Source organism: Acinonyx jubatus, chromosome A1, assembly GCF_027475565.1.
Source record: "Acinonyx jubatus isolate Ajub_Pintada_27869175 chromosome A1, VMU_Ajub_asm_v1.0, whole genome shotgun sequence".
Classification (NCBI taxonomy): domain Eukaryota; kingdom Metazoa; phylum Chordata; class Mammalia; order Carnivora; family Felidae; genus Acinonyx; species Acinonyx jubatus.
Window position 1 is genome coordinate 90322759 of NC_069380.1, and position 24677 is coordinate 90347435.

Consider the following 24677-nt stretch of genomic DNA (forward strand, 5'->3'; position numbering starts at 1 on the left):
TTCACAGGAGCCCAGGACAGTGAAGAATTTAACACCTAGGTGCTAATCCTCTTAAAAACACTCCCTCTGGGCAGAGTGGAACTGGCACTTCCACAGTAGGCCAGGAGAGCTCTGACGTGGGAGGTGGGATCTAGGTCTGCTTCTCTGACTCCTCTCTTTCTATAGTCCAGGCAAGGGTGTGGGGAGACTAGCTCATTCATTACCTTTCGATGGCACAGTCATGGGTGTGCTGGGAAGTCTGAGCACTAAGTAGGGCAGGGAGTAATCTCAGATCTAGGGCCTTTAGGCTGCACAGATTCCGGTGCAGGAACAGCAGTTGGAGCCGTCACTGGAAGGAATGAGGCGCTTAACAGGCAGCAGGTCTTGGCCCTGACTCAGCTGCAGGCACGTGACAAGTGGCAGAAGCTCTCATTAAGAACACACGAAATGGGGGCGCCTGGGTGGCGCAGTCGGTTAAGCGTCCGACTTCAGCCAGGTCACGATCTCGCGGTCCGTGAGTTCGAGCCCTGCGTCGGGCTCTGGGCTGATGGCTCAGAGCCTGGAGCCTGTTTCCGATTCTGTGTCTCCCTCTCTCTCTGCCCCTCCCCCGTTCATGCTCTGTCTCTCTCTGTCCCAAAAATAAATAAACGTTGAAAAAAAAAACTAAAAAAAAAAAGAACACACGAAATGAACAAAAGGCCCAGCTGGACAATGTTCCACCAGGATTAAGAGGATGATCATTAAGACCAGGTAGGCCATGTGGACAGTACTAAAGGCAGGGATCTGTGGCATTTGAGTACAGTTTTCCAAGTTTATTGCGGAATTTGGGATTGCTAGCCCTGTGAGGCTGTAGACGAATATGTGTGGCCCAGGGTACAAATAGCTCCGAGCAACCTCCTGAAATGCTGCTTCACCTGCAACCTAATGGGGGAGAAAGTATGAGTTACTGATCACTTGCCCACATTAGTGGCCTTCATTCAACAGAAGCTGAATTTAGAGAACTTAGGCTTTAAAGCCGCTAGAAGCTTCCGGGTCTGTTTTCAACTTGGGAGACCACTGATTCCACCAGGATATAGACTATCCTCTTCTGTAACTTGGGAGTCGAGGTGCAGCCTTTGTGGGGCCAGTGGGCTGCCTGACTTGATGGAGAGCACCCCCACAGATCAAGAACCTGCTGCTCTGCTTCCCAGAACAAGGGCTGACTTGCCCTTCCATCTTCATGATGTGGTATGTTCCAGTCTGCAGTCACGTGGGCTCCACATTCTTCGTGGTGGGGAAGGGGACAGTGCTACCAGAAGCTGTGTGCCTGAAGGCACACATGTTACTTTATCTCTGATTTCTACTGATAGCACTAAAGGTAAAGGAACTGTACCTGCAGGACCAGAGTATCACTAAAACTTTTGGGTACGGACAATGCTCTGCCAGAAACTGCCATAATGCTGTTGACCACTTCTTGACCCGTGGAATTACTCCACATGTAGCTCACCATTGTCAGGACAGGACAGTCTTTAAACAGTGGGACACCCAGATGAAGAGGAAATGCCCACTTTCAAATGCAAAAGCAGAAATTCAAAGATGTTTTTCTTGTGAACACAAGTCAATACCTTCAGAAAACTGGATAGAAGGGCAGGGGCCAGGATACTCTAATGCAGTGGACACAGAGGACTGCCAGCCAAGGGGGAACAGTGGGTCAACCTTTGAGAACTGGCTTTGGGGCTCTGACTTCTTGTGTCGGTTGCATGTCAGGAAATGGCAAGTCACAGAAGGGGAGGTGACCTAGACCACCACGAGGTAATTGGATTGTCACCTCAAGTGGAGCATTGTCTCTGACTGCTGTGTGTGGGGTAACTACAGTGTGGAACAAATTGAAGGTAATGTCTCCATACACTCAGTCCCTGCTTTAGATACCATCCCAGTGTCAGAGTCATGCTGAGGCCCGGAGGAACTGGGTAACTCAAGAAGTTTGATCAACCTCTGCATCCCAGGGGTCCCAAGTTCTGAAAGCTGGGCCTGGGTGCAATATCCAGAATTGTGGACTGCGTACGGGGCCAGATCACCATATTCCCCAAGGGCAAGTGGGGTGACAATAAATGACATGATGTCACCACTTAAGAGGTGCAAATCAAGAGGGACACACCATTCAGAGTTGTACTGGAAGGAGAATACAGTTAAGCGGCCAGTGGACCCGTAAGTCAGAGAGATCTGACAAAAGGTGGTTTGAAGCAGAAGGTGGGAAACAATTTGAATAACTCCTGACCCAATGCATGGGTGACTGCACTTTTCTTACACTGGGTTTCTTCAGGGTTGGTGAGAATAAAAGGGTTCCATTAACAGTAGAAACCCTCTTACATAAGAGAACTGAGTAGTGTGAAATGCTTAGAGGCCATCTTCTTACTTTGGTTCCTTTGCTTCTCGACTTAAAATTTTTTTACCATTTTATAGTGTCTCTTAATAGTCAAAGTGTAAATTTGATAAACTAATTTCTGTGTTGCTAATGAAGCTTCATTTTGGTTATATTTGACAATTCAGTAATTCAGTAAAACACTACTGCTATTTAACAGAGGCAGTTCTGAACTAGGAGTGCATGCCATTCTTAAATTCTCAAACCCACAATAATGTGAATAAAAAGACCATCTTCGGGCAAGCTTTCATGGCTATTTCCTGGAATGGATTCTCGTACATTCAATAATTAACATATTCAGTCTCAAAGCTCTGCTATATATAGTCATATCACTTTTCTCCAATATGATGTCTCTGATGCTGAATGAGGTTTGCAGTCTGGTTGAAAGCTTTCCCACATTTATTACATTTATAGGGCTTCTCTCCCGTGTGAATCCTCTGATGTTGAGTAAGGTGTGTGCTTCGAATAAAGGCTTTCCCACAGATTTTACATTTGTAAGGTTTTTCTCTAGTGTGGATTCTCTTATGTTGAGTAAGGGCCGAATGGTCACTGAAGGCTTTCTCACATATATTACATGTGTATGGTTTTTCCCCAGTATGAATTCTCTGATGTTGGGCTAGGGCAGATTGGTCCCTGAAGGCTTTCTCGCACAAACCACACCTGTAAGGTTTCTCTCCGGTATGAATTTTCCGATGTCGAGCAAAGGATGAATTATCCCTGAAAGCTTTCCCACATTCACTACACTTATAAGGTTTCTCTCCAGTATGAATTCTCTGATGCTCGGTAAGGGAAGAGTTCACCCTGAAGGCCTTTCCACATTCATTACATTCAAAGGGCTTCTCTCCAGTGTGAATTCTTTGATGCTGAAGAAAACTTGTACTCTGGTTGAAGGCTTTCCCACACTCATTACATTTATAGGGTTTCTCTCCACTGTGAATATTCTGGTGTTTGGTAAGATGTGCCCTGCATACAAAGGCTTTGTCACATATGTTACATTTAAAAGGTTTCTCTCCAGTGTGTATTCTGTGATGGTGTGCAAGGTGTATGTTTCGGATAAAAGCTTTTCCGCATAAGTTGCATTCAAAAGGTTTCTCTCCGGTGTGAATTTTCTGATGATAAGTAAGCGAGGAGCTCACCGAGAAGGCCTTGCCACATTCCTTACATTCGTACGGTTTCTCGCCAGTGTGAATTCTTTGGTGATGGATAAGGTGTGTACTCTGGTGAAAGGCTTTCCCACATTCTCTACATTCATATCGTTTCTCTTTAATAACAGTTTTCCGATTTGCATTAAGTTTTTCAGTATGAACTTTCTGATGTTTATTAAGGGTCGAACTCTTAGTGAAGACTTTTCCACACTCTCTACACTCAAAGACTTTTTTGCTAGATTGCAATCCCTGACTTGGAACAAAAGATGAGCTCTCGGTGCAGTGCTTCCCAGGCTCATCACCTCCCTGGTCACTGAGCACAGAGGGGGTTTTCTGGTGAGTGACAGCCACCTGGCCTCCATGCTGCCATTCCAGCAGGCCATCATATTTCCAGTGACTGTCTCTAGTAAATCTTTCCTTTACCATCCACCGATCCAAGTCTTCTCCAGGAATATCTGCCTTGGGAGTAGATTTCTTACTCACAGGCATAGTCATCCAGTCTGAAAGACATCAAACATAAAAAAATCTGTTTTATCCTGGTAAAACACCTAGTTGGGGTAAGATGAGAAGATTTATAATGCTAACAAAGAGGCTGCAGTTTTGAAGGCTTCTTGAAGTGAAGATAAGAAAGGAAAGGGGACGGGCACTTGAGTGGTTTAGTCGGTTAAGGGTTTGACTCTCAGTTTCAGCTCAGGTCATGATTTCGTGGTCTGTGAGATTGAGCCTCATGTCAGGCTCTGCGCTGACAGTGTGGAGCCTGGTTGGGATTCTCTCTCTCTGCCCCTCCCCTGTTCACACACGTTCACTCTCCTTCCCTTGCTCTCAAAATAAATATTAAAAAAAAAAAAAAAAAAGGAAAAAGAGGTAAACAGGATGTGGCAGGAAGGGGTTGATTTAATGTGTAATGGATGTATGAAGCAGGATAGCTTGGAAGCTTAGATTGAGAAGTCACAGGCCTGGGTTGGGGTCCTGAGTACAATACTCAGATTACAGAGAAGTTACTTAACTTTCTATGCCTCAAAAAAAACCTATACAGACCACACTCTGCTAACAGATAAGAAAAAATGTACCTTATCTATTTCAGTGGTATGGGCTTTAAAATAACCCAGATGTGACCTTAAGAAACCAGGGAAACTGGAGGTCAACACTTGGTAAAGTAATCTGACTCCCATAACTACTAAAAGCAACATTTTAATGTTTTATCTTAGCATTCAGATAGCTAATAAAATGGATGTGTAAAACACTCATCTACGAAGGACCTCCTCCTGCTAGTGAGGACACAAAGTTTCAAACCTATATGTAACACCTATATGAGGAAAATGTACCATGAAGTTGTATATGTGAGGGCAGGAAATTAGGAGCAAAGCAGCAAATCTACCAGGAGAAACCAGGCATGTGCTGGAGGGTGAGGCCCTGACCCCTGGGAAATGAGAATACAGTCACTAGAAATGGACTCCACTACTGGGATATGAGCCATGGCCCCATGTGTGATCCTCTCCCCACAGACAAATTCTGCACGTTGGTTTCATGATACAGGGATACTGCAGGCTCGCTTCCAGACTGCTGCAGGGAAGCAAATATTGCAATGAAGTGAGTCAAATGAATTTTTTGGCTTCCCAGTGCATATAAAAGCTACGTTTATACTATACTACAGTCTATGAAGTGGTGTAGCATTATGTCCAGAAAAACACTATATATGCCATAATTAGAAAGCACTTTCTTGCTTAAAAAATGCTAACCAGCATCTGAACTTTCAGCGAAATCATTCTGCTGGTGGAGGGTCTTGCCTCAATGATAATGGCTGCTGGGGCGCCTCGGTGGCTCAGTCAGTTAAGTGTCTGACTCTTGACTTTGGCTCAGGTCATGATCTCACATTTTATGAGATCAAGCCCTGTGTTGGGGTCCACGCTGACAGCGCAGAGCCTGCTTGGGACTCTCTCTCCCTCCCTCTCTCTGCCCCTCCCCCATGCTTGCACGTGCACTCATGCTCTCTCAAAATAAATAAACTTAGAAAAAAATGATGGCTGCGAATGATGATTGTCAAAGGCTGGGGTGGCTGTGGCAATTTCTGAAGATAAGATAACAATGAAGTCTGCTGCTTTGAAGGACTCTTCCCTCTTAGGAGCAAGTTCTCTGTAGTAGGAGATGCTGTTTGACAGGATTTTGCCCACAGAACTTCTTTCGAACTTGGGAGCCAATCCTCTCAAACTCTGCCACTGCTCTATTAACTAATTTTATGTCACATTCTAAATCCTGTGTTGTCATGTCAACAACCTTCACAGCATCCTCGTCAGGATGTAGATTCCATCTCAAGAAACCCCTTTCTGTGCTCATCCATAAGAAGCAGCTCCTCATCCGTACAAGTTTTATCATGAGATTGTAGCAATTCACTCACATCTTCAGGTTCCACTTCTAATGCCAATTCTCTGGCTATTTCTACCACATCTGTGGTTACTTCCTCTGCTGAAGTCTTGAATCTCTCAGAGTCATCCACCAGGGTTGGAATCAACTTCTTCCAAACTCCTCTACTAATGTTGATATTTTGACCTCTGCCCATAAACCATGAATGTTCTTAATGGTATCTAGAATAGTGAATCCTTTCCAGAAGTTTTCAAATTTTATTGCAAGAATCACCAAAACGTGACACAGTGATATGAAGTGAGTATATGCTGTTGGGAAATGGCACTGATAGATTTGCTTGATGCAAGATTGCCACAAACCTTCAGTTTGTAAAAAATGCATATCTGCACAGCACAATAGAACGAGGTATACTTGTATTAACGAGCAGTGTTCTGGACTGCACACCAATTTTCCTATGTATTTGTAAATATCTGCCTGTTTTGTTAAGTCTATTTAAGACTCTGTGCTAAGAAATGAAATGATAAGAACTAGACACTATACATTAATGATGTAAATTCTTGGGAAATCTATCAAGAACAAGCCTCCCTCATCACTTTTTTCTTTCTAAACGTTCCAGAAAATCTACAAAGAGCTATAATCAATGAAACAAAACAAAACAAATTCCTTTACTTATCTGGAAAAGAAAGTTAATCAGGTGCATTTTAAAGCTATAGTCCTGGTGAGCTCAGAATAATACATCGTTGCTCAAAACAAAGAATGGTCAGTTAAACACCAGGACTGCCAAATCTTAAGGTTTTAAGGGGTGACTTTCACTTTCAGACCTGATAGAGTGGCCTGTGGGAGACATTCCTGCGGAAAACAACTGGAAAATCTTAACTGAAAAACAAAAACTCTGTCTAAAGGCATCAGATGTCACTTAAGGCCAACCTGATAGTCTAATATTTGGAAGAGAAAGGAAATAGAGAGGTAATCCCAATAATTACTGGGGTTTTTTTCCTTATAGAGAAGTTCAAAACTTTCTAGTCTTAAGATACTATGGAGCCAGTAGTCAGTGAAGTGTCTGGCTTTGGCTCAGGTCATGATCTCACGGTTGGTGAGTTCAAGCCCCACACTGCACTCTGCACTGGCAGTGTGGAACCTGCTTTGGATTCTGTCTTTCCCTCTCTCTCTGCCCCTCCCCTGGCCACACTCTCTCTCAAAAATAAATAAATAAACATTAAAAAAAATATATACTATGCAGCCAAAAACTGAGATCAGGATCTTCCAAGGAAGGGGTTGGTGGTCATACATGTGAAATTCTCAGTTGGCACTCCTGGAGGGCTGCAAGGGCAAACAAGAGATAAGCAGAGCTTTAGAAACACTGCAACCCAATCTCCAGGTAATGTGTTCCTGCTTGGATTAAGGTGGTTCCCTTGCACAGTAGCTATCCACCAGAGAAAAAGGCAAATCTTCTCTGGAGGAACAGAACATTACCCAGAGCCTCTTCAGTCCTTCAAATACAGTATCAGGGATTCAATCCAAATGTACCAGGGAAATTAAGTCAAGAGAAAAAACAGATAATAGACAAAGACCCATAGAACCCAGATACCAAGTTACCAGACATGGATTTTAAGACATGTGTGATTAATATGTTCAACAAAACAGATAAGAATAAGAATTTCAATAGCAGATTGGAACCAATGAATCAAATGCAAGTTCTAGAACTGAAGAATATAAATAATTGAAATTAAGAACTGAACGGATAGATTTAACAGTATATATTGAACATAGCAGAAGGGAGCAATAGTGCCCTGGAAAAATACATAAGCAGAAAATATCTATGATAAAACTTGCAGAAAAAAATTAAAAAGAAGCATAGAAGGCATGATGAAGAGACTGAACATATGTGTAACAAGTTCTGGAATAGGGGAAGGAAAAGGGCAAAAATACTGTTTGAAAAAAAAAAGGGCTAAAAAATGAATGTGAGAAGCACTAGGGATTCCAAGCAGGATAAATACAAAGAAAATCTACCTAAGCACAGCACAGTAAAACTACTGAAAACCACTAAGTTTATCTTGATAGTTGCTTAAGAGAGAGAGAAAAAAATACATTACTTCTAAAGGAGAAAAAAAATAAGACAGGTGTCTTTTCAACAAAAACAATGAAGCCAGGAGACAATGAAATAACATCAGAAGTGTTGAAAGAACATAACTGCCAAACAGAATTCAAGAGAAAGAAAATATCCCTAAGAAGTGAATATGAGGGGTGCCTGGGTGGCTCAGTCAGTTAAGTGTCTGACTTCAGCTCAGGTTGTGGTCTCACGGTTTTTGAGTTCAAGCACTGCGTCCGGCTCTGTGCTGACAGCTCAGAGCCTGGAGCCTGCTTCAGATTCTGAGTCTCCATTTCTCTCTGTCCCTCCCCTGCTCGTGCTCTGTCTCTCAATAATAAACGTTAAAAAATTTTTTTGAATAAAAAAAAGCACAGTGAATATGAAATGGATACTTCCATATAAATAAAAACAGAGATGTGTCACCAGCAGACCCATATTTAAAGAAAACAACAACAGTAACAAGAGTGTTCTAGGCATAAGAAAATCCCAGGTGGAAACATGGAAATGTAAGCAGGAATGAAAAGCAATAGAAAAACTAAATACATGGGGGCACCTAGGTGGCTCAGTTGGTTAAGCATAGGACTTCGGCTCAGATCGTGCTCTCACAGTTCATGGGTTTGAGCCCTGTGTCGGGCTCTGTGCTGACAGCTCTGAGCCTGAAGCCTATGTCTCCTTCTCTGCCACTCCCCCACTTGCACTCTGTCTCTCTCTCAAAGATAAATAAACATTAAAAAATTAAAAAAAGAAAGAAAGAAAGAAAGAAAAAGTACGTGAATACATAGAAGTATTATCGCACACAATAATTATGTCTTGAGAGGTTGAAAATACATATGCAATGATATACATAGCAAAAATAACACAAAAGGTGAAAGAAAACAGAGTTAATATTTTAAGGTACTAGCATGGTCTGGGAATTATTAAAAGTAAAAAGTTATTTTGTATAACAATAAGCTGGTTTTACTAATTAGACTTACCAATAAAGTCTAGTAGTTAAAAAAAAATATATTAACAAGCTAATACAGGATGAAAATCAAATAATAAAAAGTTAATTCGAGAGAAAGCAAAATGGAAAAGATAATTTAAAGCAGGTGAGTAAAATAGAAAACAATAAGATAACAGACATCCAATCTCATACATATTAGTAACTGATTTACATATTCTATTGAAAAACTAAGATTGTGAGACTAGATTGAAAAAAATCCAGCTAAATGCCTATTAGAAGAGAAATACCAAAAATATAGACAGAAAAATATAGAAAAGAATGAAAAGGATTTATCATGTAAGCACTAACCACAAGAACGGTAGTACATGTATACTTAGACAAACTTTGCAATATTAGAAAGAGACTTTCAGATATTTCATACTGACAAAAGGGACAGTTCTCCAGGAACATGTAAGTAAATCTACATTTGCACATAACTTCAAAATGTATAAAGTAGAAATTGAGAAAATGAAAAGCAAAAACAGAAATGTTAACAATCCTAGTAAGATATGTTCGTTCACACACCACTTTCAAAAACTCAGAAATCAAACCTTTAAGAATAGGGATGATCTCAACAATCCAAAAAACAAATCTGATTTAATTAATATACCTGATAACAGTATACCCAACAATGACAGAATATATATTATTAGTGAATACAGAACATTTACTCAAGCTGACTATATACTGGGCTGTAAAGCAGTATGGACACGTTTCACAGGACCAAGGTCACTCAGAATACGTTCTCTGAACTCCATAGAATTAAGCTGGCAATGAATACCAAAACACCAAAAAGATACTTAAATAATCCACAGATATTTCTAAATTAAGCAATGCATTTCTAAAGACTTCCATCAAGACTAATCAGAACAGGGGCATCTGGGTGGCTAAGCTGGTTAAGTGTCCAATTCTTGATTTCAGCTTAGGTCATGATCTCATGGTTCTTGAGATTGAGCCCCCACATCAGGCTGACAGTGCAGGGCCTACTTAGGATTCTCTCTCCCTCTCTGTCCCTCCCCAGCTCGTATGCATGTATGCTATCTCTCTCTCTCTAATAAATAAACTTTAAAAAAAAAAAAAAGAGGGGCGCCTGGGTGGCTCAGTCGGTTAAGCAGCCAACTTCGGCTCAGGTCATGATCTCGCGGTCCGTGAGTTCAAGCCCCGCATCAGGCTCTGTGCTGACAGCTCAGAGCCTGGAGCCTGTTTCAGATTCTGTGTCTCCCTCTCTCTGACCCTCCCCTGTTCATGCTCTGTCTCTCTCTGTCTCAAAAATAAATAAACGTTAAAAAAAAATTAAAAAAAAAAAGACTAATCAAGAACAGAGAGAAGGCACATATTAGTAATATCAGTAATGATAAAGGTGACATCAGGACAGATTCCATGGAGACTTATATGACAATGACATAATGAGGAAAGTTTATGCTAATGAGTTTGGCCATTTAGATAAAAGGGTCAAATTCCTAGAAAGGTAAAATGTACCAAAACTGACCAAAAAAACCAAAACAAAACAAAAACAAAAAAAACCAAAAAAACAACAACAAACAAAAAAAAAACCCCAAACAAAACCAAACCAAAAACCAGAAAATTTGAATGGTCCTATATCAAATAAATGGAATCTTCAATTTAAAACTTTTTCACAAAGAAACTGCCAGAGATAGCTTCACTAGTGAATTTGTCTAAACATTTAAGAAAGAAATAATACCAATCTTACACAAGCTCTTTCAGAGAAATGAAAAGAATGAACATATCTCATTGGTTTTATTAAGTTAGCACAACCTGATGAGAACAATTTAAAACTTTATTTACTTAATTTTGAGAGAGAGAGAGAGAGAGAGAGCAAGCACACGCACACAAGCAGCAGGGAGAGGCAGAGAGAGAAAGAAGGAGAGAGAGAATCCCAAGCAGGCTCTGGTGCTGTCAGAACAGAGTCCTGTGCAGGGCGGAGCTTGATCTCATGAACCGTGAGATCATTACCTGAGGCAAGATCTAGAGCCGGATGTTTGACCCACTGAGCCATCTAGGTGCCCCAAGATGGGAACAACTTTTAAAAAATATAAAATCACAGACCATTCTTTCTCGTCAACACAGATGCAAAATTCCTAAACCTAGTATCAGCAAAAGGAATACAAAACCGTGATATAAAAAAGGATAATGGATCACGAGTAAGTTGAAATCTCAACGTTGTTTTCACATTTCAATCACGCAATGTTATTCACCATATTAACAAAATAAAGGAGAAAAAATCACATCATTATTTCAATAGAGGCTGAAATTGACCCAATTCAATACCTAGTCATGGTAAAATCTCAGTAAAGTAGAACATAACTTTCTTAATCTGATAAAGAGTATCTATAAAAATTCTACACCAAACATCACAATTATAAAATATTGAAAACATTCCTGAGACTGAAATGAAAAAAAAAATGCCTATTATCACAATTTCTATTTAACATTCTATTAAAAGTCTTAATCAGTGCGAGGTAAAGAAAGAGAAAAGAAAATCGGAAAAGAAAAAATTAAAATGTCATTACTCTCAGATAATATGATTATGTTCATATAAAAACACAAAATAATCTACAACCTATTAGAATTAATAAGGGAATTTAGTAAAGTTGCCGGGCGTAAGATCAATATATAAACCAATAGTCCATCTATATACCAGCAACAATTAATTGGAAAACTTTCAAAAGATATTTGTAATTGTATCAAAAACAAAAAAATACTTATAAATATAGTGAAAGATGTGCAAGAACTATACACATAAATCAACAAAAAATTTCAGAGAAATTATAAAGAAAATCTAAACAAATACAGGGATACAACATAGTCACAGAATGGCATACTACCAATTCTTCCCATTTAGTCTACAGAGTCAGGCCAATTCTTATTAAAATCCCAGCAGGAATTTTGTGGAAATTGAAAAGTCAATTCAAAAATTCTGAAAGCAAACAAAAGAACAAAGCTGGAGGACTTACATCATCAAGTGTGAGACTCATCATAATGTTAGAGTAATTAAGACATTATTGTATTGGCACAAGATATGACAAAAAAGAATGAAACAGAATAGTCTAGAAACAGACCTATGTACAAATAGACAAATGCAAGAGACTACAGAACCCAGAATCAGACTCATGCACAATGTAGTCACCATATGTGTGACAAAGGAAATACTGCAATACAGTGGGAGAAAGATAGTCTTTTCAGTAAACCATCCTGGGTCAACTGGATACCATATGAGAAACGAACAATAAATCTTCCACGTTGACTTCAGAACTAAGTATGAAAGACGAAAGAATACAGCTGCTACAGGAAAACAAAGATGTTCATGGCCTTAAAGGTCTTATATAGAACACAAAAAGCATTAACCACAAGGGACAAAAAGAAAAACAAAACCACAAAAACCCATATCCTGATTAACTGCACTATCTTAAAAATTTAGAACTTGTTTATCAAATGACACTATTATTCAAGGTGGGAAGTATATATATTTGCATACATGACATTTGACGACTCAAATCCCAAATATGCAACCCTATCGATCATTAATAAAAGATCAGACAGCTATATAGAAAGGGAAAGACTTATTCTTTACAAAAGAGAATATTAAAAAGATTAAAAATAAAGAAGATCCCCGATCATCTGGGTGGCTCAGTTGGTTGAACATCTGACTTTGGCTCAGGTAATGATTGCACAGTTTGTGAGTTTGTGTGATCCCTGTGTCAGGCTCTGTGCTGACAGTTCAAAGCCTGGAGCCTGCTTTAGATTCTGGTGTCTCCCTCTCTCTCTCTGCCTCTCCCCTGCTCATGACCTGTCTCTCTCTCTCTTTCTCAAAAATAAATAAACATTAAAAAAATAGCAAAGATGATCAATTTTATCAGTCGTAAGTTGAGATACAACTGGGTACTCCATATATCCTCTAGAGTGGCAGAAGAAATGTTTAAATGGCAATACTGGGAACCCTCAAATACTGCTGGTTGAGGAACAGATTAGGATAGCCACTTTGGAAAACTCCTTGGCAGTGTCTACTAAAGCCTTCATACTCATGAACATAGTACTCCTACCTATATACCCAAGAGAAATATATACATATATTCTCTAAAAGACCTACAGAAATGTTCAAAGCAGTACTATTCATAATAGCTCCAAGCTAGAAATCAAATGTTTAGCAACAGTAGAAAATAGAAATGGTAAGTTTACACAGTGAAATACTGTACATCAATGAGAATGAACCAACCACTGCTATACATGGATGAATGGCAAACATACTGCTGAAGGAAAGAAGCCAGATACAAAAGAGCACATACTGTATGATTCCACTTATATAAACTTTAAAAATAGGCCAAACAAAGCTATGGTCAGGGTAGTAGTTATCTTTAGAAAGAAAGAAATAGAGGGGATGGGAGATTTCTAACATGCTGGTAACATTCTATTTCTTTTAGAAGTGCTGGTTATACAATATTTACACTGCAAAAATGTGCTGAATTTTACACTTAAAATTTGTGTATTTTTCTGGGTATTCAAAAAATGTTTGCTTAAAAAGATCTGGCAGATGGTTTTCAAAAAAGATACTGTGGGTCACCAAAAATAACCAATTGCCGGCTTTCTTTGAATTGTGATATCTATTAAAGCCTCTCCTCAACTGTGATAATAATAACATATCATCTATATATAAGAGAGTATTTGTCTTCTTAATGTTTAGTGTTATAGGAGAACACTCATCTAATCAAGAGAGGAGTCAAATGCACCCAAGTTTTACCACACTGAAGACGAACTGAGTGAGGAGAGACTGCACCCACTGAAGATATGAGCACACATAATCTGCTCTCATCAAGGCCCAGGTCACTTCAGGGTGGGCTGAATTAACCTGGCTGCATTGTCCTATGTTAAAAAAGGACAAAGTATAGTTAAAAAAATTTTTTTTTAATGTTTTATTTATTCTTGACAGAGAGACAGAGACAGAGCACTAGCAGGGGGCAGCGGGTGGGCGGGGGGGGGGGGAGGGCGTTGGGGCAGAGAGAAAGGGAGACACAGAATCCGAAAGCAGGCTCCAGGCTATGAGCTGGCAGCACAGAGCCCAACACAGGGCTCAAACTCACGAACCATGAGACCATGACCTGAGCTGGAATTGGATGCTTAACTGACTGAGCCACCCAGGTGCCCCGGCAAAGTATGGTTTTAAACTCTATAAACCCAGGATTCCTGCTTCTAGGCACGTCCCTTAGTGAAAACATATGTCCACCAAGAGCATATGAACTAAAAGACATCCACACAGTGGCATCTGGGTGGCTCAGTCAGTTAAGCGTCCAACTTCGGCTCAGGTCATGATCTCGCAGTTTTTGGTTTGGGCCCTGCATCCAGCTCCTTGCTGACAGTGTAGAGCCTGCTTGGGATTCTCTCGGTCTCCCTCTCTCTCTGCCCCTCCCCTATTCTCTCTCTCTCAAAATAAATAAATAAACTTAAAAAAAAAAAAGACATCTACATAAACCTCTGTACCAGAATGTTCACAGCAGCCTTAGCCAAAGCCTGAAAACACCCAAATGTTCACCAGTGATGAATGATCAGTGCTATCTCCAGACGACAGAGTGCTAACTCAGTGATGGCAAAGAACTACTGACATCTGAAACAGCAAGGAGGAATCTCGAAGCTTCTTTGCTAAGTGACGGTCAGACACAGAGGAGAACATGCTGTAGAGTCCCATTTGCATGAAATCCTGGGAAGATAAACTCAGAATGGCAGAGGCAGATGACTGGTTGCCAGGGCCTAGGGATGGGGCAGGAGGGGGGGGGCGGGGAGTTAACCGCAAAGAGGTCAGAGGGAACTCTTAGGTTAGGGATAACAGAAATGTCATTATTTGGAAGCAATTACACCAAATAATCGGCTAAAAGAAGAGAAAAGTGGCTACCTCTCCAGTGGGGAGAATAGGGAAAAGGGGTCACTGTTTTTTGTAATAAAAACTGTAGTTTCATTAAATGTGTGCATTACTGTGATAAAACTTACTACTAAAAATAAAGAACAGAATAAACTCCAATGAAGTCAAAAGATAGAAATACTGGGCAAAAAAAAAAAAAAAATCAATGAATAGATCAAGATAAAACAGAAAGGACCAGCAGAGTCAAACATTTATTCATTAAAAAGTCTATTAAAGGGTCACCTGAGTGGCCCAGTCAGTTAGCTGTCCTACTCTTTGTTTCGGCTCAGGTCATGATCTCACGGTTTGTGGGGTTCAAGCCCCACACTGGGCTCTGTGCTGACAGTGTAGAACCTGCTTGGGGTTATCTCTCCCCCTCTCTCTGCCCCTTCCCTGTTTGTTCTCTTTCTCTCTCTCTCTCAAAAATAAACATAAAAAAAAAGTCTGTTAAAAAGCAAACCTCTCACAAGACTTCAACAGAAAGAAAAAGACGAAAGTTGAATATTATTAGAAATTCATGCTTCCATTCAACCAAGTCCTTCCCTAATGGATCTAAGGGTAGAAAGGATCATTTAAACACAACACAAAAAGCATGAAGAAAAAGACCATTAAGGCAAAAGACTGATATATTTTACTTTGTTAATTAAGAACTTCTGTTAACAAAGAAAAAGATATGCTATAAAGTGACACACTTATTTGATTCCTGAATAAATAGGACTTTTTACAAATGACTAAGAAAAAGATGAACTGTAATAGAAAAATGGGCAAAGAATATGAATATGTAAGTCTCAGAGCACAAATTATCAACACACGAAAAGACTTCCAATTTCTTTTTTTTTTTTTTTTTTTTCAACGTTTATTTATTTTTGGGACAGAGAGAGACAGAGCATGAACGGGGGAGGGGCAGAGAGAGAGGGAGACACAGAATCGGAAACAGTCTCCAGGCTCTGAGCTATCAGCCCAGAGCCTGACGCAGGGCTCGAACTCACGGACCGTGAGATCGTGACCTGGCTGAAGTTGGACGCTTAACCGACTGCGCCACCCAGGCGCCCCAAGACTTCCAATTTCACGAGTAAACAAGGAAATGGAAATCAAAACCACAGGGAGATACCAGTTTGCAGGAATGGGGCTAGGAGAATTTTTAAAAGTCTATCAGTTCCAAATTTTGGCAAGAAAGTAAAGTCACAAGAATTTGCCTGAACTGTGAGTATAATCTGGAACAACTAACTTAACCAGGAATCTGGAACAGTCTTGAAGAGCTGAAGAAGCATGTACCCTTAAGCCCACTACTTCTACACCTGTGCATACACCTTAAAAAGACTCCCAGTGAAGGCTCGTGTATATAAGGAAACATGTATAAGAACATTCCGTCTGCATTATTCCAAACAGCAAAGTCTAGAAACAACCCACAGGTCTACCAGCAACAGAATGGATAAATTTAAGGTGTCATCATTGAATATCAAAGTGCAGAAGTACACATCTCAATAAGGGTTTAAAAAGACCAACTTGTGGAAACTGTACAATACACATATCAAACTTAAAAAAATTTTTTTGAATTAAAAAAAATTTTGAGAGAGAGCTACAAGTAGGGGAAGGGCAGAGAGAGACAGAGGATCTGAAGTGGGCTCCACGCTGTCAGCACAGAGCCCAACAAGGAGCTCGAACCCACGAACTGCGAGATCATGACCTGAGCCAAAGTCGGACACTCAACCAAGCCACCCAGGTGTCCCCATATATCAGACTTTAAAGCATGCAAAGCTAAATAACATTGCTCAGGGCTCCAGATAAATGTGGTAAAACCATGAACAACAGCGCAGGAGCTGCTGGTGGAAAATTCAAGCTAGTGGCTCTCTCTGACATTTAAGGGAGAAGGGGCAGTGACACGGGGCATACTGGACTTCCCATGTGCCCCTACGTTTTATTTCTTAAGTTGGACAGTGGGATATGGGTGTCATTTCTTTTTTCTTCAAACTTTAAAAAATACCACATATTCTCTTTTGTGTATATAATGTACAGTAAGCAAAATATGCTTATTTTATTTTATTTTATTTTTTTAGTTTATTTATTTATTTTGAGAAAGAGAAACAGAGAACGAGGCAGGGAGGGACAGAGAGAGAGAGAAGGAGAGTGAGAATCCCAAGCAGGCTCCATGCTGTCAGCACAGAGCCCTACTTGGGGCTCCATCTCACGAACTGCAAGATCATGACCTGAGCTGAAACCAAGAGTCAGACGCTTAACTGACTGAGCCACCCAGGTGCTCCAAAATATGTTTATTTTAAGTAAAACAAGGAAATAATAACAAGTGTAGAAATAAAATAACAACCTGTAAGAGTAATAAGTAAGGGCTGGTTCCCTGAAAAAAAAAATTCCAACAAATTTAAGAGGGAAAAAAGCAGATAAAATTGGAAACATGCAAGAGGACATCGTATAAAGTGTTAAAATTATAGATGAATCCTATGGCCAATTGTAAACAAATACGCTTCATGGCTAAAAAAAAAAGACAGTTTAAAACTAACTGGTAAAAATGTACAACTGATGTAACAGAAAAAAATCTAAACAGATTAATAAATACAAACTGTAGGAAGTTATTAACACACTACCCAAATTAAGGGATCAGGTAGTTTTATTTAGACTTACTGAGTAAACAATTTCCGGGTAACTGAAGCTATTTTGGAGAAGGGGAAAAAAGAAGTTTGAGAGCCAGATGGCTTCACCCCAATCCTGACTTGCCAAGAGACGGCAACATTAAATCTGTCCAAATGAACTAACCACACTGAGGCTTGGTTTTCTGTAAGTGCAGTTAATCATACTTCCCTCACAGGTTGTGAGGACTGAATGGGGCAGTTCATATAAATTCCCTCAGAAAACACCCAGCACAGTGATGGTCCCAGCTGCTCAAATGCCAGCTCTCTTCTCCCTCCACTAGCTCATGGCCCAGAGGGGATAAAATCTATCAGAAGCATTACAACTGAAAAGTGTCTGTTCTAAACCAACGGTAATTGGTGCAGAAATGGACAAGTTCTAGATCCAATTCCTACAAAATGAGAGATGAACCTAATACCACTGTTTCATATGGTTTCTGAAGTCATAGCCATTATCAACAGAAACAGAAATAAGAAAAACCCAAATTAAAAATGATCTAATGAACACTTTAAGAATAATAATCAGAGAGTCACAGGAGGGCAATAAATACTTGGAAAGGACTACCACCTCTTGGTCAGCAATTTCTGGTTAAAGAACAAAAGAGAAGATGGTTCTATTCAAAAGAGAGGCACCCCTGTTCCTGCTCTTAAGCTACCAGACCCAAAGGGCTCCTTAAGACAAGCAGAAACCACTTAATTGTCATGTTCTCTGTATCCAAAGGCTACAAGTCTATGCCACCTATTAAGTGCCAAGTGAGTGATATAAGCCCGGCTTCAGTCTCATGGTGCTTACGACCCAGTGTGGTGCTGGCAAAAGGCAGAGAATAATTAAACACTGGTTGAATATATGTGCACATGGGTGCACAGATATGAAGGCAGTGGAAGAAGTGTGCAATGGTTAGCTAGAAGAGCTGCCTCAGAAGGCAGGTGGTTAACTGGCCCATATGACCAGAAGATGCCCTGCTGCGTGTAACCGTCACTGGAGAAACGTCGGTGAGCAGACTTCACCATTCGATGCTAAACGAGACACGTGAGTGTGTCATGCGGGGAGCTGCCCAGATTACAATGGACACTTTTTCCAAACTGGAGGCTATTGATCTATGCCAAATAGGGAGAGAAGAAAACTCACAGATGGGAGGGTCCATGTGCCCACAGGGCAACAAGATGCTGAGGTGAACAAGAAGGGAAAAGATGTTGCTTCTCAGTCCACAGGCCTGGAATATTTGCTGAGTTCCTCCTGAAGCCCCCCACGTGCATGGTTCTTACCAAGACAGAAGCCTGCCGAGGTGTCCTCCAGCATCCACTCTTCTCCTTTTCCCAGCTGGGACAACACATCTGGTTGGGGTCCTAAGAGTCCTGTTTTTGAGGGGAAAAAGAGACCACGTCTGTTCATACCAGCGATAATATCATTGCAAGGAGATCTGGTCCTGGGGACTTCCTGGAAAAGGTGACCCAATAGGAAGGCCAGGGGACAGATGAATTCCCAGGAGGAAGAAAAGATGGCTGGGGCCCAAGACAATCTGGTCCCATGTCCTTCTCCCTGTTGAAAGGGAGAGAGGATTCAACCTAGTCACCTTTGAAGCATCTGCACTTAGACTCCAACAAAACAGTCATGTACCTGGGACACCAGGGGTAGGCATGCAGTGCCCTGAAGATAACATCCTCAATCAGCCCACTCCCAGTCCAGTGTTCTGGATGGAACCAGTTTAAGAGTTTATAAGGGTCCGCAAGAAATCTCTAAATGTGAAGATAAGCCTTTGGAGGCCCCTGCTTACCCAGCGAGACCAGGTTGCTGTAGTTCTCCAGCATCACATCCCTGTACAGGGCCCTCTGAGTGGGGCTCAGCTGTGCCCACTCGTCCTGGGTGAAGAGCACGACCACGTCCCTGAAGGTCACTGATTCCTGTAACAGCAAACCCATCCCTGGTGACCTGCGGCTACCCCTCCCATGGCTTTCTGAGAAATGCTGAGCCTGGCAGGCCCCAGGAGCTGGCTGAGGTCTGCAGGACCATTAGCATAGAGCAGGCTGGGGCTCTGTGACAACATGAGCTCAGGGGCTCCTAGGGGCTGGGCTTTTACCAGACTTTGTTTCCTGCTTTGCAGAAATGTGTACTGTGAAGAAGATATGCTTCTATGCTTCCTCAGCACTGAGACTTCAGACTTGCTGTACCCTTTTTTTTTAAAATAAAGTTCTAAAGTTTATTTTTGTGAGAGTGAGAGTATACGCACAAGCGGGGGGAGGGGCAGAGAGAGAGAGAAAGACAGAGCACAAGCAGGGCAGGGGAGGAGGGAGGGAAGGAGAGGGAAAGAGAGGGGGAGAAGAGAGAGAGAGAGACAGAGAGAGACAGAGAGAGAGAGAGAGAACCAAAGCAGGCTCCAGGCTCTAAGCTGTAGGTGCAGAGCCCAATGTGGGGCTCAAGCTCACAAATCGTGAGATCATGACCTGAGCTGAAGTCAGGACACTCAGCTGACTGAACCACCCAGGCACCCTCTTGCTGTCCCTTTTGACATGAACATTTTCTCCCATCTCCCTCAATTTGCCCAGCCCTGCCTCCACCCCTACCCCACGACCAAATCCTATTCAGGCTCAGCCTCCACATTACTTCCTGGGCATGGCCTTCTTCAACCCCTTTATCACTGGTGCAGGCACAGCAAAGCACTGTCCTGCTTTATTGTGAGTTTTCATTTACTTTCGGCTTCCCCCGCTGGACTGTTCGCTCCGAGCAGCTATGGACAATTTCCACATCTCTCTTGTCTTCCTGGCATGTCTTCTAGAACACAGCCCATGTACCCAGCCCCTATTATACGTTGCTTAGCCAACACCTGCTTGTCTTCAGCTGCTCACCCCCAGGCACATACATGGTTCCCATAGAAACAGTCATTCTGGACAAGGTGACCCTGTCCCCTCTGATCACAAAGAGCGCCTTCCTTAGAAACTGTTGGCTGAGAAGCCAAGAGAGCTGGTGTGCACTGAGAAAGAGTTACACAGAAGCCCTGAGAAGAAAGCCAAGGGTCCCAGAGAAAGGACTTTTTCATTATTGTAGACCCTACCTCCATACCCTAGTAAGTCCAGTCGTTTCCTTGCATGTGGAGAAATACTTGGGAGAAATCCCAGTATCCTTCCAGTACAGGCCTGCTTTTGCTTAAGGTAGTCTGACTGCGGTTTTCATTACCTGTACCCAGAGCTTTGCACACCTGTTGGATTGAACCCATGAACCAACTTGTCAGGGACCACTGTGTACTTTTTCATCACTGTCATAATAACATAATACCCAGCACATTTTACATTCCTAATACAGGTCTACTGAATAACAACCAAATTAAGGCAGCCTATAAATACGAAATAAATTGTGTGACACCAACAATGCATTTGAGGAAAGGGTCAGGGAAGGGAATTATCACAGTGGATTGGCACCACAGAGATAGGCTTCAAGAAAAAAGTGGTACCAGAGATGGGGTGCTAAGGGACAGGTCAAACCGGAAGGAGCAGGGTGAATAGCCAGTGAGCCATGCCGGGACTGAACACAGCATCTTCAACCAGCTGCTCACCTCTTCCAGTGTTTTCTGCCAAGGATTCCAGCTCCGGACAGGCTTAAACATGTGAGGGAATTAGAATGATTTTACCAAAGTCAACAGATTTTATACATTCAAATGAAGGTTATCTCCTTCAAAGTGGTAGAGTCCATATCCTTGTTCTAAGAAGGCTGGCCCTGCTCTAAGTGTTTTCGTAACTTACTGAAATTGAAAATGTATCTTTTGAATGACTTCATAAAAAACGTATGTCATTAAAAAAGAAAAGAGTAAGTCCCTTCCCCGAGAAAGTGTTCTAATTTCTCTCTTCACTCAACTCCTGTGTTAGGTACTACCTTTAAAACCACTTTGGACCCCGGGGAGCCTGGGTGGCTCAGTGGGTTAAGTGTCTGACTCTTAGTTTTGGCTCACGTGATGATTTCACAGTTTGTGGGCTCGAGCCCCACATCTGGCTCTGCACTGACAGTGTGGAGCCTATTTGGGATTTCTCTCCCTCTCTCTCTGCCCCTCCCTGGCTTGCTCTCTCTCAAAAAATAAATAAACATAAAAAAAAAAAAAAAACATTTGGACCCCTACTCTTCCTTGCTAGTGTAAAGAGTACAGATTACAGGGTGTGTCATTAATGTGAACTTGAACAAGTGACTTAGCTCCCTCACCCATTTGGATGAGCCCAACATGGGGGCCAGGGAAAAAAGGGCAACAGGGTCAGGCCTCCATCTGAGACTGGATTAAGAGAAAAGGTCCTGGTCAGGGTAAAAAAAAAAAAACCAACAACAAAAAACAAGCCCATACTCTTCAAACCTCTACATTAAAAACTTTTAAGGGGTGTCTGGGTGGCTCAGTCGGTTGAGCGTCCGACTTCAGCTCAGGTCATGATCTCACAGTTTGTGAGTTTGAGCCCCACGTCGGGCTCTGTGCTGACAGCTCAGAGCCTGGAGCCTGCTTGGGATTCTGTGTCTCCCTCTCTCTCTGCCCCTTCCCTGCTCATGCTCTGTCTGTCTCTGTCTCAAAAATAAATAAACATTTAAAAAAAATAAAAAAAAAAACTTTTAAGGCAATTCGGGGGGGAACCCCAGAGCAACTCCCCACTCACCTGGACCATGGTTGGCAGGCGCCTGACAGCCATTCCTTCTCTGATAAGCCCTTTTAGGGACTGGCAGAGTGGGACTTAAGCGAGAAATTTCTACACACCTGTTATGAGGAAAACTGGGTTAAAAGAGATCACACCGCAGTCCTGAGTGAGGCTGGGAGCATTCACATCCCAGGAATTGTTACCCTGAAGCAGTAGATTCTTAGTCTCTATTAGCTCCTAATTCTCTCCTTCTGAGGATATTTCTGCTGGCCTCTGCTGCAAAGGGAATCCCTTCCCATGCAGCCATTACCCGCCCCGACGCCTTCCGTCAGCATCTGGATCAAATCCTCCACATTTTCCCTCCCGTATCTTAAATACATTGGCTGTTCCCTGCAGAAAGCACCCGTCACCCTCCAGATTTCAATCTTTCTACCCACCCTCTGGCCTTCGCCCTGAGAGGTCTCAACAGAAGTTTCTCTCCTGCCCGGAAGGTTGCCTAATCCTGGGAGGGGAGTGAAGGATTGACGCAAAAGGCAAGGTAAGAAGGCTGGATCTCCATTGTCAAGGCCTCTCAGGCCAAGTCCTTCTCTCTGACCTCAGGCCTCTCCCCTTCAGGGACCCAGTCTGGGTGACAAAGAGCCAAAGGTGGGCGAGAAGCAGTGTATTTGTGTGGCTGGGGGGGGGGGGGGGGTAGGCGGCTAGGAATCTCTTTCATACAACCCACCCTCCGGCTCCCAAGGAGCCGCTGCTGCGGCTGCCCCGGCCTCGGAGAGTTCGCAGACAGGTCTCCGAAACACCCTGGGGACATCCACCCCTGCAGGTAGAATGGGCTTCCTGGAGTCGGTTCCGAGACCCACGCAGAGGCCCTAACTGCATCCTCCTGTACACGCACTTGCAGACTCGGACTCTAAAACCAAGAGCCCACACCTGGCCATCCTCCCTTTTCCTCTTAGGATCAAACCTCAGCCGTACGTCCCGGTAAGTTTAGGGCACCAGATCGGCGTCCTCCAGAAGGGACTACGACCCATACCTACTCGGCCTTCCCTCCGCCCTTTCCCCCCGGCCCCGAACATCGCCATCTCCCTCCCCCCACCCGCCCCCAGCCGCGCCCGCTCTCCGACGCGGCTTTGGCCACCGTGCCTGGTCACCACCGGATTGCCCTTTGAAGAGCCACTGCCCGTGGCGAGAAACCGCAACCGCCACATCGCAGGCGGAACACAATGAGCTGGAGTTGGCAGCCCGGGTCGGAACTGCGCTTGCGCGTTGCCCGGGAAGCTGCGGAGCCGAACACCCGCAAGTCAGAGGGCTGCTACCTTCTGGCTTCCCAGACTCCACTTCCCAGAGGGCGAAGCGGCGGCCAGCGCAGAAAGTGATATTGCGCGCTTGCGCAGACACGGCCTCGCCCTTCAACACCACGACTGGCCGCTTTCAGTGCTGAAACTACATTTCCCAGGGGCCACGGCGGGGGCGTCACGGTTCCTTAGCGCAGCTATTCCCTGTGCGCTACTCTGCTCGTGCGACTTTCGTTCTGTTCTAGTCAGCGTCCGCTTCAGCTCTGAAATAACGCGCTGGAACGTAAAGACAGCGAGAAGTTGACGACGGGCTAAAGTAGGTCGGTCGCGGGGAGAGGGTCGGGGACGGTCCCCAAGGATGGAGTAGGAGGTGAGGAGCCGCAAAGTCGCCCTCCTGGAGGAGGACCGCGCGGAGACGACTTGAAGAGGCGGCGGGACTGCGCCCCAGGGACCGGGCCGGGGCGCGGTAGGGGCGGCAGGCGGGATGCGGGGCCGGCTGCCTTGGACGGTGGCTGGGACCCGGGCGGTAGCGCGGGAGAAACGCCGAGGAGGTAAGAGCCGACCTGGGTGTCAGCGACTCGTCGGGGAAGGAAGGAGCCAGAGGCCAAGGAGACGGTGTCGGACGCCGGGGTGGGGGTTATGTCTGTGGGGGCGGGCAGGGATGAGGTGATGGATAGAAAATCCCATTGCAGATATTTCGTTGCCTTTGAATACGCTTTTCCACCCAGCTCGGGATGGAAAGAGGAGGTTTTAACGTTGTCGGTGGTGAATTAAACGGCGCCAAAAATGTGACCTGGGGTTTGTCATTTGGGAAACTGTCGGCCACCTCTTAGGAAGCAGTGTCAGTGACTTGTGTGACACCACAGGATCTTGTTTGGGGCTTTATGGAAGGTTCCATCCTCTTGACACTTCTGGAGCACTTGTGCGTCAGGCACTGTTCTAGGGGCTGGGGAAAGAGCAGCGAAAACCTGCACTTAACGCAGGTTGGAGTCGAGAGGAAGTAGTCAATAAAACATAGAAAAATACTTACCAGGTAGTGACGATTCAGTGAACTTGTGGCAGTGGGGTGGGGACTGGGATTATTTTAAGTAGTGTCTTGGGAAATTCTCTTTGAGGAAGTAACATTTGAGCAGAGATGTGAATACCGCGAGAGAGGAAACCATGTGACTATCGGGGAAGAGCCGTCCAAGGGGGGAGGGGACAGCGATGTCCAGAGACAGAAGTGTGCTTGGTGGGCCTGAGGCTTTGCAAGGCTAATGGGACTGGAGAGGGCGTA

The 24677-nt window shown here is 43.2% G+C and overlaps 1 protein-coding gene across 2 annotated transcripts; it reads right to left on the minus strand.

Annotated features, from left to right (window-relative positions):
* Nucleotides 1–2459: 2459 nt before the first annotated feature.
* On the minus strand, nt 2460–24362 carry ZNF454 (zinc finger protein 454). Of its 2 annotated transcripts, none has more exons than XM_015066284.3 (5): nt 23250–24362; nt 22131–22228; nt 19283–19409; nt 18774–18863; nt 2460–4025 (listed from the first exon to the last, which is right to left on the minus strand). In XM_015066284.3, the coding sequence occupies exons 2-5, from the start codon at nt 22161–22163 to the stop codon at nt 2710–2712; spliced, it is 1566 nt and encodes a 521-aa protein (XP_014921770.1). In that variant the 5' UTR covers nt 22164–22228; nt 23250–24362; the 3' UTR covers nt 2460–2709. The 2 variants fall into 2 exon arrangements, with proteins under 2 accessions (XP_014921770.1, XP_026932721.1); XM_027076920.2 differs by lacking the exon at nt 23250–24362 and adding an exon at nt 22834–23184.
* Between the last annotated feature and the right edge of the window lie 315 nt (nt 24363–24677).